Genomic DNA, 14,476 nt, shown 5'->3' on the forward strand with positions numbered 1-14,476 from the left:
CGAGTGTACCGGCCGAAGTCGTCGGGTTTTCTCCTGGTTCGGGTTTGGGTCGCAGGCCCATTATTTGTTCTTGGTTGGCCTGTAGGCTTTTATTGTTCACTTTCGGATTAGTAGTTTTTGGGCTTCGGCCTTGTATTTGGGCTTCGCCCTTCTTCATCAATATTAAAAACTTTGACGGAAAAAAAAAAAAAAACAAATCATCGTTTGTAAGAGTAATTACAGGGGAATACCACTGAGGGGTTACTCTAATTATGGTGGACGTCAAGAAACTCGTGAGTTTGCTTTGAGTCTTTTAAGATAAATGCGCCGCTCTCTGAGTCTTCTGTCAGTTTGCGAGATTCTCGTGACTTACACAAATTACATAAAAAGTTTAGTTTTCTCGAAGTATTTATCACCGCTCATATGTAAAGATAGTTATTGTTATGTTCTTCTATGGAATGGATTAATTCAAGAATGGGATATTTTTGCTATAAATAGGCAGTTGTATTTTGTTTGCTTTGTGTAGTATAATAGTAGCACTTTGATTTCTCTTTTCTTTTGTTGCTAAAATGCACTTTTATCTTTTAAAGTTTTTCATCCAGGATATGTAACACTTTTTGTTGTGTTTGATCGTTTTAAGCCTTGATAGTAGTGTAGATACTTATGATAAACATAATCTCTTGGTATATGATATGATCTGATCTGATAAATTTTTGGACACACGTGTGTCCACACTTCAAGTGTACGTCTAATAAGTGCATTTGGATATTCAATTCATGTTTTCATAAAAGTTTATCCAAGTAAATATAAACTACACCCTAAAATAATGTATATCACTTGTGTAAGGTTTATACACAATGTACTCAAATTTGAATTTTCAATTATATGATCTAAAAAATCTTTGGTGTAACATATTATATAAGCATATTAACATGCTAATTCACATTTGTAAAAAATAATTGTTGAGGATTTTGTTATTGCTAAGATTAGACTTCTATCAACGGTGTGTGTGTGCTAGTGGTTAAGCGTAGGGGCTAGTTCTGTTCCGTTCAATTTAAAGTTAAAGACCGACTCTGGACCGAAAGAAAGATTAAGATTAACCGTCCAACTATTCATGGAATAGCAACAACAAAAAAAATTGGACTTGTAAATCCGAACGATTTCAAGACTACAAAACCACGAGATTAAATAGTTACTATACTCTTGAATAATATAACAACTATGCTATATATATATATATAACTTGATTTGTTCAACATCAAGAAGCTGTGTTTCCAAAATAAAGAGAAGAGTGTGCCTTCAAGATAGAGCATATGTTACAACACTATTTTACTTTGTTTGTATTGGATTACATAAGAGAAAGTTTCCAGAAATTCTACTTATTAGGCATGTGTTTTGTTGAGTTTTTGTTGACCCTTTAGATGCTTCAAAAACTCAAGATCAATATATATATAAGTTGGATCACTGTCAGTATGATATATATGAGGCTCTTATGGCGACATCTAAACTAATTTGATGGTCGAATCGGATCTTGCATGGCATATTTGTGTTATCCTATGATTTTTGTCACCATCAATTGTGCGTTTGGTCTATAAATCGAACAACTTCAAAAAACATGTATAAGAAATAGCTATATTAGAGATGACCGTTCGTCCACACAAGAAAGACATTTTGCCTAGATTCTTTGTAAAGGAGTCGATATGTAACTTTCGAGACTTTCGAATATTTGATTAGTAATATTTAAATGGATCACAATATTAATCTAAAACACTCGAGAAATGACCAATAGATATAGAGAGTATCGACCTCAAAGGGAATTATCAATCAGTGTGTGTGGATGGTCCTATAAGAGATTCTTCAGGACCAAAACGATCGGTTTGTGACTTGTGAACGGCATTGAGCAAAAATGGTTAACAATGATATTACTTTCTAATAAGTAGTTGACCCTTACTATTTGTTAATTACTTTTCTGATCTTTTTAATATTACTTAGATCTAGAATTAGATGGAGATGTTAGTGGTAGCCGCCATATTTTTGCTAATGGAAGATCTTCGAAGATGTATGAATTATGATTTCATATGCTCTGTGAATGATTAAACTAAACCAATGTGACAAAAACAGATTAGTGAGGGTAGTTTAGTCAAATTCAAAAAGCAATATATGATGGCTTATGGTTATGGGGCTAAGAAGAGAGCGCACGTGTGCAGTATAATGACTTTTACGTGCGTGCGTACGAATGTGACACTTTACCTTTCTCTCTTGATAAGAAAGATGTTCACTTTTGTGAGTATACTCCTTTTTAACAAACACTATGGCAACAAAGATGATAGAAAGTGGCAATGAATCTTTTGTATAGGTAAACAAAATTCATCAAAGTTACATTTTCACACTGCTCTCTAGTCTTGTAATTACTAATATGTGACAAACAAAAGTAGTCATAGCATTAAAACATGTGACAACTAAATATAGGTGGATTTTCTTTACTTTTCTAACTATGAACATCTACTCTTTTACCTTGACTTTGGTAATTACTTTTAAGATTTGCCTTTTGCAGTTGTGTAGATTAATAAGGGACACACACAAACCTTAATCAACCTTCAGTTTAGAATAGTTAGTTTACTTTTGCAATTAACTGTCTGTCCTACAACCTTTCACGGATTTATGCTTCAACTCTACCTCCTTATTTAATCTCCACTTTTTAATAGCTATAGATTTAAATCATACAATAATTTGACTTATAGTTATACTTGTGACTTGTAGATACAATAATCACAACCAGTTGTCTTTTAAAAAAAAAACTTGTTTACATCCTTAAAATTGCAGCAATATCCGTTATTTCAGAAACATAGTAAATTTAGTTTTTTAGTGATCGTTTATTTACACTTTTTTATCATCCACAAGGACCACAACTTACATAGTTACATACAAATACTACATTCCAAATTTAATTTAGGTACATAAGAGGAGAATAGTAAATTACAAACGTATAATGACTATTATCATATTTAACCAAAAAAATAATGATTACCATAGTTCGGCCATACGTCTAACGGGATCACGAATAATATGAATCTCTTATGTAGACCTAAATTTAATTTGGAGCCAATTATTGATAGTGATGTGGTATGTTTAGTTACAGCATATATGCATATTATAAATGAAATCATATAAAATATCATGTCCAGGTTATATCAACAAGTCAACTACTAAAGACTTCACTTTTATCCGCACCTTCTGTGAAGGAAAGTTGTAATATATTTCTGAACTACGAAAGTCTCGCTACGGCCTACGTGTGAATACAAAATGGGTATGTACATACATGGATACATATAAAAGAAGCATAAACTAAATGTAGCATATTATTGACAAAATTTTACATCAAAAGATGACCGGTCATCCACTAGCAGTCACATGGTGATCGAGTAGACATTGAACATGATAAAAAGTGCCAAAATAAGTGGAATAATCAAAGGGGAATCTTCCTTCATTCATATAATAAAATAAACATTTCGAGGCTATGACCTAGCTATAGCTACTCCACCATTACATATAATATGCTATTACATTTACTATAGTTTTAAAGCGTGACCATTAATTTGATAAATAGAAAGAAAAAAGAAGATTATAGTTTAGAAGTTGAGAATGATTGGTAGGGAGAGAGGATGGGACCTATTCTCCCCCAACATCCCACATGCACACTTCCTCTCTTTCATTTATTTCTTTCGTTCTAATTTTATCCATTTCCGTGTTTCACAATCTCACTTATTCATTGATTGTGATATATATAATATATGGTAGCTTGTTGTCCAAAAGAGAATACACGGCAGCTTAAAACTACTAGTGTTTTAATATTGTTGATGGTTCATGAAAATTTTCCTATCATTGATTGCGAACATGCTGAGTCACTGATCACTTGAGCTGACATGATGTTTATCTTCTAGTGCGTTAGATTTAAGTAAGTTGGGTTTGATCTTTTAACAAAAAGACACTGTCAAGAGAAATAAAAGTAGTTGAAATTATGTTTAGGTTAGACTAAAGATAATTTAGGCTTCACACATAATGTGTCATATGCAGGGGCGACGCTACTTGAATAGCTATGGGTCTGAGTAGAAAAAAACTTCTTATTAATAGAGGATAGTAAAATTTCGAAAACCAACGAGCAATTTTGTATTGTTTTATATAATAGACCAAACCCATTACAAAAGATACCCTTTTCGATCGTGGCTTTCGTCCAGCTTTCATATTAAAGCCCAAATATTTAAAAACCCAATCTCCTTGAAAAAAGAAAGGTTGTTCGGACAAAAAAGCCCAAAGTGAAAAGGGTATTTACGTAAAATAACAATAAAAGGGCAGCTTCTAAACCCTCTAAAACCCTAGAATAACACTTGTATAAAATAAAGTCACAAGCGCAGCTTCATCCCCAACGACATAACCTCTCTCCGAAAGCTTCTCTCGTTATACGCAGTCTCTAAACCCTAATTCGAAGATGAGACCTCCTCTAACTGGTGGTAAGAACCCTAGCCGCCGCTCTTTTCTTCGTCTCCATCGTTTAGGCTTTTAGTTTAAGAACGGCTAGCTCTGTTTTCGTTTTAAGTTGAATCTCTTTGTATATAGCTGAACTGTTTATAAAGGTTGTTCCTTTTAGTTTAGATGCTTAATGGGTATTCGCTATTTTCATTGGATCTATTGTTTTAAGGAAGATATTGAGCCGTTGTTTTGTGTGTTCAGGACGTGGTGGTGGTGGCTTCAGTGGCGGACGTGGTGGCGGTGGGTTCAGTGGTGGACGTTCTGGAGGAAGAGGAAGAGGATTCGGAGACCGTGGCGGTGGTCGCAGCGGCAGAGGCATGAGAGGTAGAGGAGAGCGTGGTCGCAACGGTAGAGGAGCACCAGGACGTGGTGGAATGAAGGGAGGTAGCAAGGTGATTGTGGAGCCACACAGACACCCAGGAGTGTTCATTGCCAAGGGTAAAGAGGATGCTCTTGTCACTAAGAACTTGGTTCCTGGTGAGGCTGTTTACAACGAGAAGAGAATCTCTGTTCAGGTATATAATTGATGGTTTATTGATTTATTTCGAGTTTTGTTTGTTTCAGTGTTGTTAATTGGTTTGTGATTGTAATTAAATAGAATGAGGATGGAACCAAGACTGAATACAGGGTGTGGAATCCTTTCCGTTCAAAGTTGGCTGCTGCTATTCTCGGTGGTGTTGATAACATTTACATCGTAAGTCACATCTTGTTTTGGAACTTATTTGTTTCTGCCTGTTGTGTGACTTGTCCATACATTTATTGTTTGTATTTGTTTCAATGTAGAAACCTGGTTCTAAAGTTCTATACCTTGGTGCTGCTTCTGGGACAACAGTCTCTCACGTGTCTGACATTGTTGGACCTGTAAGCACAACTTATCCTTTATGTTTGTAGTTATTTACATGTTTTTTTATGTTGTTGCTCATAAACTTGGGTTTGTGGTTTTGTAGGAGGGATGTGTTTACGCTGTTGAGTTCTCTCACCGAAGTGGTAGAGATTTGGTGAACATGGCGAAGAAGAGAACTAATATTATTCCAATCATTGAGGATGCTAGACATCCTGCTAAATACAGAATGCTTGTCGGCATGGTTGATGTTGTCTTCGCTGATGTTGCTCAGCCTGATCAGGTTTGCTTCCTTTATTATATCTTATCAGTGTGCACGTCTTTTAAATTGCTATAAAAACTTTTACCGCTTTGAAATTAAAATGATGTTCTGATGATGGCAAATGATGATGTTACTTGGATTCCCCTTCAGAACATTTTGTAATGTTGCAAACTCCAAGTTTCTGATGCTTAAGAACATCTTCCTTCCTTCAATATAGTTTTTTTATTGGTTTCTTTTCGGATTATAGTTTCATCTTTTGTCAACCACAGTAAAATCTTTTATTACTGTTTCTTTTTCCTGCGTATAACAGATCGATCGGTTTGGGTTTTCCATATGATAAAATTTGATTTGGTCATTTAAAGATTTCGTAATATAACTTTTATTGCAGTTTTTTTTTGCTGATGACCGAATAATCTGTTTTGGTTTTCCATCTGGTTGAGAATTTAATTTGGTCATTAAAAATTTAGTTTGAAAATTTAATTGGCACAATAAGTTTATAATGCCATTGACCATTCGTTGTCCCCAAGTTTGCTAATGCCATCCATGTTTCAGGTATAATATAATGATCTATATGTTTTAAATTGTTCTTTATGAAATGTTGTTCGTCTTTAAAAACCCTTAGGCTAGGATCGTGGCTTTGAACTCAAGCTTCTTCCTCAAAACAGGAGGTCACTTTAATATCTCGATCAAGGTTAGTAGCAGCACTTCAGTATTCATTCTTGATATGTTAATTAATGTTCATTCTTCTATTGTTACTCAAAGAATTTTTCTCTCTTGTTTGCAACAGGCAAACTGTATTGACTCAACGGTTCCGGCAGAAGCAGTGTTTCAGAGTGAAGTGAAGAAGTTGCAGCAGGAGCAATTCAAGCCAGCAGAGCAAGTGACGCTTGAGCCATTTGAGCGTGATCATGCCTGTGTCGTCGGTACCTACCGTGCACCTAAGAAGACCAAGGTTGCCGCTTAGAAATTCCTTCCTTGTGTTGGGATTTGGTTCTTCAGATTTTTATTTAGTTTTTTTTTAATACAGTATTGCGTATGTAATCGTTTTGAACCTGAATAGGCTTTTTTGTGTTTTTATTTGAGACTGAAAACTCACCTAAACCATGTTTTGCTTATTGATAAGTTTATTTCGTTAAGACTTATTTTAATAATTTCCCAATAATTAGTGAAACTCAAAAAGCCTAATACATGATAACATACCATGTGCACAAAGAATAAGATTAAAAAGACAAGTAGCAACGTACAACACGTGTATCTCTACTTGTAATCATAAGCGAGTTACTGTCTGCAAACATCAGGTTGTGACCCAAATTTGCAACAATGCTTATCCAACTGAATTCCTCTATACTTGTTGGAAACCATGTCGTGAATGTAACCACAAGAGCATCTGGTTTGAACTCATAATTTATTCAACTTTTTGTTGACCAAAGTTTCAAATGCTAAACATTGCATCCATCCTCGTAGTCGTGTTGATGAATGTCAAATTGTCAATGGTCAGATAAAAAGGAATTGGTCAAAACAAATTAACGTAAATCAAGCTGTCTAATTGTTATAAAATGAGGAGTCATTGAAGAAGAAAGTAATTGAAGAACGGACACGCTTACATAGTTACATACTTCCATTCCATAATAACACTCAAATGCAAAATTAATATTTAACAAAAATGTCAGAAGTGGGATTTGAACCCACGCCCTCTTTCGAAGACCAGAACTTGAGTCTGGCGCCTTAGACCACTCGGCCATCCTGACTTGTTGTCTTATATTATTCAATATATGCATATGACGTTCTTCTTCAATTACTCTCCACACCACAATTACTAATAACATGGAAATTATAAAAGATTTCTTTGAACATTTATTTGGAAAGTACATGGTCGCTTGATTCGTGTGAAAATTAAATAAGTAGTCTTGATAAATTTTGAAGTCGCGAGCAAAATGTGCATGTGACATTTTGGTAACGTTACAATTGCACTTTTTATTCTTCTTTTGGAAGAAAATAACAAAAGCACAGTTGTTACTTACAGGGGCGGACGGAGTGCATCGGGTACAGGGGCACGTGCCCCCAACTAATTTTAAAATTTTCTTTAACAAATGATGTAAGTACATATAAGTGCCCCCAACTGAAAGAAAAAATACAATAAAAACTTTGTTGTGCCCCCTATTAAATCTACTTCTGCATCCGCCCCTGGTTACTTAGGCTGATTAAGAAAATAACAAAAATACAAACACCAATGGAAGAAAAACAAACAAACAAAAAGCCTAAACAAAAGAGAAACCCAATAATCACGCAAGTACTTCCTTTGATTTTGTTTCAGTACTCCCTCCCCATTTCTTCATACGTTCACTCGTCTCCGCCACCTGTTCATCACAGTTTTTCATTACATATTTTATGGTGCATTTCCTCGATCTCAATGTTATATAGGCTATGGTTTTGTGTCTTAGTGTAGGTTCTTACCTCTTTATTCCAGTTTGTCTTGTACAGAACAAACATCAGTAACAACGTTTGAAGCGCTATTCCTGATATCATTCCAGCCCAAAGTCCCTGAAAACATTGTTAACACTTTGTAAGCTACTTTAAATATTTCACTACTTTCAGAAGATTTAAGCTGTTACTATTTTATGCACTCACCATCACTCCCAAGTTTGCTTTGTAACCAAGAAAATACCCAAAGGGAAGGCCAAAAATGTAGTAACTACCCAAGTTGATATAAGCCACTAAGCCTTGCCAACCACCTCCAATAGCCACACCTAAACAAGATATGAATAAAACCAGATGACCGGTTATGATGTGGTGAAACCTTTGGTTTGGTTTTGATGGAAGAGAAGATATTTTGTTTACCGGAAATAACAGGCTGCACGCTGTTGAGAACCATGGTTATACCAAGAAGATAAGCTAGCTTAGATACTGCACGTTGAAGTACTTCGCTGCTTGTGAAAATGATAGCAAAATGGTCTCTGGCTAAGATGATAGCCACCATAAAGACAAGACCGATGAGGAGAGACTGGAACACCGTGACATAGACAGAGTATTTCGCTGCTCGTGGACGGCCTAAGCCAAGCTCATTGGAGACACGGACACTAACAAAGTACAAACGTATGGAAGGTTAGTAGTACTCAGCTGAACAGAACAGGATTTCAAAATTTTGGGATATAAACATTTCTTAAAGAACTATTATAAAAAAAAAACAATTGTACCTTATAGCTGCGTTTATTCCGATGAACAACATTGCCTCCACACCATTGAGATTCATGCTGAAACGTACCCACAAAAAAAAGCCAAAAGCGTGAGAAATGTTGAACATTAAGCATTACAAGACGTGAAACTCACCATATAGAAAGTGAACCAACAGCGATAACAGGGTCATCAAGATGACCAGTAAGGACGATGATACTCATCATATACCAGATTTCAAGACAAAGCATAACAGCAGATGCAATGGAGAGTCTAACAAAGGCCCAGATCTCCTTAAAAGCCAACCAAGATAAACCAGTCCATCCTTCGTTGCACCAACCAATCACATAAACGATCTGAGCGATTGTAATTTCCCACTGGGTGATATTAAACGCCAAAGCAGCACCGTTTGTTCCCCAGCCAAACACGATGATAAACAGCCACAGCATACCAACGTGTAGGAGAAGAGCAATGAACCCAATCCAAGCAATGACCGTTACTTTGCTCTGCGCTTGAAGGAACTTGGAGGTTGGGAAGTTCAAAGCCATCGAGAAGAGCTGAGGGATGGTGAGGAGAGTGAATTGTCCAGCTGGAACGGCTATCTCCTCTGCTTGGCCGAGAAGTCTCAGAACTGGAGTGGCAAAGATGTAAATAGGAAGGAGGAGGAGGCAGGAAACGAACAAGATGATCCAGGATCTCTGCATATAAATGCCTAACATGTGGACTTGACCTGCTCCAAATGCTTGACCACAGAGTGTTTCGAGTGCACTTCCCATGCCAAGCTGCATATTTTCATACCCGACAATTAGTTAAACTTAAAACAGTTCTGTTCATCAACTCAACACAATCTTGGAACAACATAGCGACGCATGCAATTCAGACATAGATTCGGTTTCACAGGATCTTTCTCGACTCTATATCGTGAATAATGTTCTAGAATGCTGTCTAGGCACTTTAGTTGATCCATGCAACTACAGTGAAACCTCTATAAATTAATAATGTTGAGATTACACCAAAACTATTATTTTTTTTTAATTTTGTAGAGATATTAATTTATTCATATACTAATTGAACCAAAAACTCAATTTGGAACTATAAAATTATATTATTTTATAGATATTTTTAGTGTATATTAATTTATAGAGTATTAATTTATATAGATATTTTTAGTGTATATTAATTTATAGAGTATTAATTTAAAGAGGTTATATTGTATATAGTTTTATAGTTAAGACGCAAAATAGCGTTAGTTGAATATTACTCTATATTCGGATTCTAGACAAATCTAAGTATTAATATTCAAAAAACTAAAATATTAATATTATTATATATTATTATTTATATTAGTTTTACTTATTTTATGTATTAATATGATTACAACTATTAGTTTACTATCTTTATTCTTTTTATATAGTTAAACCTTTTATAATCTGAAACTATTTATATATGTCAAAATATATTAGTATACATAAAAATTATATTTGAAGTATATATATCTAGTATTTTTTTTAATTAATGTTTAGGTACATGCGTATAAAGTTTATCTACCTTGTAAGTGTAACTAGGCTCTTAGAGCATGATTAATAAATAGTTTTTAGGGATGGAGTTTTTAGCAGAATATAAAAAACCGTTTTTTAACTTTTAATTAAAAAAAACGAAGAACCTTCCATTAATCATGTTTTTAGCTCGTTTTAGAAGGAAGTGTTATGTACAAAGAGAAAAGCATGGAGCTAGAAGGAGACTTGAGTACCAGAAAGCCGAAGGAGAAGGTGCCGATGACGGAGAGAGAGATAGAGACGGCGGAGAGCTCGACCTCACCGATGTGGCCGACGAAGATGTTGGTGACTGAGCTGACGCCGTACTGGCAAATGACGTTGAAGCCAATCGGAGCAGCGATCAACCACAGTTTCGCCGACTCCGTACACAAAACTCGTTTCACATCGCTCCAGGTTCTCGCTGGAGCGTAATCCTCCACTCCCTTGCCACCGTGGGAAAGTAGCGGCGTCGTAGGATCCATCTCCTACACAAGTCTCAAAACCTCAATCGCTTCTCTGTCTGTGTGAGTCAACGCTGGTTGCCTAAATATGGGGTTGGTTTGTATATATAACAAAGCTGAATCACGTGGTTCTCTCTCTCCCCCTTTACTACTCCCGGTTTAATCCGGTCTGAAGTTTTTGTTATTGGTTCATTATATTATATCTGTAAATCCTTAATAGATAAACTGATCAGAGTTCACCATGCATGAATGAGATCAAAACTATGAACTCATTTTTATGGACATATATCACATTCTTTTCTTTGGAAATTTAAACTGATAGCTAATGTATTAATTTGATGCATTGTTTTGGTTTATTTTGTTTGTAGTAATTTAGTTATCATATGAGGGAAAGGTAGATAGGTTAGGTGAGGCTAACCGGTGGTGCATGAGACACCACGTTGACATATCAAAAACTTAACATGAAAACAGAGCTCTCTTTAATGCTTTTTCCTCTTCTTTTGTCGGTTAACTGACACAAGCATTATTACTAGGGGAATTTTTTGTTGGTAAATATTCACACGAAAATTGTTAAATAAGTAGCCAATAAAAATAATGTGTGTAAGTTGGGAAAATTGCTTAATCCACCCAAGCTGGAATCAAAGTTGAAATTAGGTACCAAAAGTGGAAAGCTGTCGTTTCTAAAAATAGGTGGTGCCTTTCTCTTGAGCTTACAAAGCTTTCTAGAAGCCATAAAGTGAGTTACGGAACGTAAGGTAAAATGAAGCAATCAATAATATAGGAAGAAAGAAGAGTCGGAGAAGTAATCTTTTTTTTTTCCGTTCTGCGTTTACATAATCCCGTTTGGTCCCAAGCTTTCCTTTTCTTTTTCCTTCTTCTTCGTCATTGTATTTATTTCCATGTTTCATAATAAATTTCAAAATCTTTTTCTTTTGTCGACTTTAATTTCAAATTTTTGTCATCGAAACAAGAGAATAACATATTGACATTAGACATTGACTTGTTTTACTTTTAATGCATAGTAAAAATTTCAAGGCAACCGAGCATACCCAGTTCACCAAAGGGCAAAGGCCCATCCCAAATTTGTGTAAAATCATCTTCAGAAGATAAAGGCCGAACATTTGCATCCAGATCACTTATTTGGTTTAGAGCAGCATAACATGCCCCTTAAACACGGTCTATGATGTTCTGTACGTTCATGAATGTATAAATGTTATGTACACACACCAAAATCCATTACAATTTTTCAAACAAGAGCATGGTTGTAGTCATGGTAATGAAACGTCTTGTAGATGAACTGCGATAGCCACTTCGAAGCCGCAAAACTCAACACGGCCGCCACAACCACCACGCTTCTAGCCACATTAGACATCGCAATCTGCTTCGTCACGGCCATAACTCCGATCAAAGCAACCGATGCTATCTGCAAGATCACCTCAAAAGCGTTGAGATATTTGTGAGCTTTCTTGCAGCTGCTACAGTTCTCCACATGCGACCAATACCTTAAGAAACAACAAAACTCTCTTTCATTAAGGTACTTTTTCGTTTACAAAAGACAAAAGATAAGAAGATGTAAGTAAGTAAACCTGTCGAAGAGCTGTTCTCGAGGAGGCGTTGGAGGAAGAAGAGATGGATCATACTTCCCTCTCCAATCGACTTGAGCTCCACTGTACTTGTTGAACCATCTCCTGAACGTAACCACAAGGGCGTCTGATTTTGTTGGGATGAAGCAAGCTTTTTGCCAGTTCTCAGGGCCCCTCTCCAGTATCTTCCTCTCCTCGACATGAAGGAGGTGCAAGTCTGAGTCTAGAATCTTGTTTTGACCTATGTGGAACACCCATCTAGGAACAATCTTATCAATAGCTACCCCGAAGTTTCTAGGAAACGTCCATATCAACCTACTGCGACCGGGGCTGACCGGAATGCATATAAAGATCAATGACAATTTGCGATTCTTCAATGGCCCCTGGATGCAGAACCATACGGTTAGGGAAGATAAAAGAGAAGTGAATCTAAAACAAGACAATCCATAATACATGTTAGTTTCTGCATTGTACCTTTTCAGATGTGATAGAATCCTTATCCTCCTCTCTTAATGGCTCTGTGGAAGCTCGGTACACACATGGTGCGATAAAATTAGCATAACCCCATTCTTGTCTTGCAAAGAACCCTTCGTTGTCTAGCCTTTTCACGGTGATCTCGAGTGGTTTTCCCCCTTCTCTGTCCACTTTCTCTGCAAGAAAATTTTACATTTTCAGTACATCACTTAATGATGATAAATTTTAAACTTCAAGAAAGACAAATTTGTAACTGAAATTTTATTTGTTAAAAATTGTTGGAAATAATGAATTACAGAAAATTCTAAAACTTGCATATTTTTGAAACAGAGGGAGTATAAGATAAAACAGTTTTGAAAATGCAGATTTTATCAAAATTACCTTTTGGTTTACCAACCCGCATTAGTCCATAATGTGCATAGGGAACATGAGCCGGGTCCATGAGGTTCTCCACCAACACATCGTACCTGAAAGGTATCAGGTTTACTGAAGAGCCAATCACAGAAGGGAGAGAGAGAGAGTTTGGATATAACAAACCCATAGGGAATATCTCGATTTGCCACGAGTTTAGTGAACGATGGGTCTTCCAACTCTGGAATGAAAGGAGGCTTGTTGGTCTCAAGAACATTCTTGTACTTAGGATCACTGTTGGGCCAAAACCAAAGGATCTCATGCTGCACTGTACTTGGGTAAACAGCTACACATGCTTGCTTGAACGTGTGCACCTAATAAGTTCGCACAACATAATCAAGACTCTAACTTTTATGTTTTCTTCAGACAACAAGACAAAAAAAAAGACTTTTGAATTTATGTTCCAAACTTACCGGAGGACCATCAGGAGGAGCTTGAGGAATGAGCTTACAATCACCCTTACCGTTGAAGCACCATCCATGATACACACACTGCAACCTCCCCCACTGATCAATCCTCCCGTCTGACAAGGGAGCAAGGCGATGAGGACACGTGTCGTCCATAACTTTCCACTGGCTCTCGTTCCTGTCCCACCAGACCACCACATCGATCCCCATGACTCTCTTCCCGTGCGGAACCTTCTTGTCGAGGTCGCAGATGGGCATCACCGGGTACCAGTTAGCGTACCAGTCGAACTTCTCCGACGACGAGTCCGATCCGGGTTCGGGTTCCGGCGGGGAGTTCGTCGGGGCGACGGCGGGTGATGACGAGACCGCGGTTGTGAAAAGGTTGGATTTTGACGGCGGTGGGGATTTGAAGGTGGGTGAGTTTGGAGAGATGGGTTTTGGATTGGGGAGAGAGCATCTGAATCGAGGCTTTGGTTTGAGGATTCGCGGAGATGGAAGAGTGCATGTTGCAAGAGCAGCTTCCATGGTTGGAAGAAGAGAGAGTCTTTGGTGGTGTGTCTGTGTGTGGTTGTGACAACGGGAGAGGGAAACTAGAGGAGTTTTATTTTTTTTATTTGTGTTGGGTTGATAATTTTAATCCAACGGTTCAGATTAATCGTTGACTTTGTCCTCCTTTAATCACGGCTGACATGTCACGTGACATGAGAACCGGTGTGGTGGCGGGTTGAGTGAAAGTAAACCATGTCTGGTATGTTGATTATGCTCAGATTGTCTGAACGTATCTTTGTCCTAATGCCAAAAAAGAAAGAATAAAAAATAGTTGTC

At 36.8% G+C, this 14,476-nt stretch overlaps 3 protein-coding genes and 2 non-coding genes across 6 annotated transcripts; 2 read left to right on the forward strand and 3 right to left on the reverse strand.

The window, feature by feature from the left end:
- Positions 1 to 4,342: 4,342 nt before the first annotated feature.
- On the forward strand, positions 4,343 to 6,751 carry LOC106442926 (rRNA 2'-O-methyltransferase fibrillarin 2-like). Its single transcript, XM_013884549.3, has 7 exons — positions 4,343 to 4,487; positions 4,708 to 5,021; positions 5,105 to 5,200; positions 5,290 to 5,367; positions 5,454 to 5,630; positions 6,232 to 6,300; positions 6,397 to 6,751. The coding sequence occupies exons 1-7, from the start codon at positions 4,466 to 4,468 to the stop codon at positions 6,571 to 6,573; spliced, it is 933 nt and encodes a 310-aa protein (XP_013740003.2). The 5' UTR covers positions 4,343 to 4,465; the 3' UTR covers positions 6,574 to 6,751.
- Positions 5,725 to 5,798, forward strand: LOC125579362. The gene has a single exon (XR_007317375.1). It is a non-coding gene; the product is annotated as a small nucleolar RNA snoR60 (small nucleolar RNA).
- A 522-nt stretch (positions 6,752 to 7,273) lies between the features above and the next one.
- TRNAL-CAA lies at positions 7,274 to 7,357 on the reverse strand. Its single transcript has one exon. It is a non-coding gene; the product is annotated as a tRNA-Leu (tRNA).
- Positions 7,358 to 7,522: 165 nt separating this feature from the next.
- Positions 7,523 to 11,018, reverse strand: LOC106442914 (protein DETOXIFICATION 35-like). Of its 2 annotated transcripts, XR_007316974.1 has the most exons (8): positions 10,531 to 11,018; positions 8,937 to 9,562; positions 8,804 to 8,860; positions 8,448 to 8,686; positions 8,238 to 8,356; positions 8,064 to 8,150; positions 7,798 to 7,966; positions 7,523 to 7,630 (listed from the first exon to the last, which is right to left on the reverse strand). XR_007316974.1 is itself a non-coding variant. In XM_013884537.3 (7 exons), the coding sequence occupies exons 1-7, from the start codon at positions 10,795 to 10,797 to the stop codon at positions 7,892 to 7,894; spliced, it is 1,470 nt and encodes a 489-aa protein (XP_013739991.2). In that variant the 5' UTR covers positions 10,798 to 11,018; the 3' UTR covers positions 7,676 to 7,891. The 2 variants fall into 2 exon arrangements, 1 of the variants encoding a protein (XP_013739991.2); XM_013884537.3 differs by lacking the exon at positions 7,523 to 7,630 and having other exon boundaries at positions 7,676 to 7,966.
- Positions 11,019 to 11,883: 865 nt separating this feature from the next.
- On the reverse strand, positions 11,884 to 14,241 carry LOC106442909 (protochlorophyllide-dependent translocon component 52, chloroplastic). Its single transcript, XM_013884534.3, has 6 exons — positions 13,658 to 14,241; positions 13,371 to 13,558; positions 13,215 to 13,300; positions 12,834 to 13,009; positions 12,363 to 12,742; positions 11,884 to 12,278 (listed from the first exon to the last, which is right to left on the reverse strand). Exons 1-6 carry the CDS (start codon positions 14,174 to 14,176, stop codon positions 12,023 to 12,025), a joined length of 1,605 nt encoding a protein of 534 aa, XP_013739988.1. The 5' UTR covers positions 14,177 to 14,241; the 3' UTR covers positions 11,884 to 12,022.
- Positions 14,242 to 14,476: the final 235 nt, after the last annotated feature.

This window comes from Brassica napus, chromosome A1 (assembly GCF_020379485.1).
Source record: "Brassica napus cultivar Da-Ae chromosome A1, Da-Ae, whole genome shotgun sequence".
NCBI lineage: Eukaryota > Viridiplantae > Streptophyta > Magnoliopsida > Brassicales > Brassicaceae > Brassica > Brassica napus.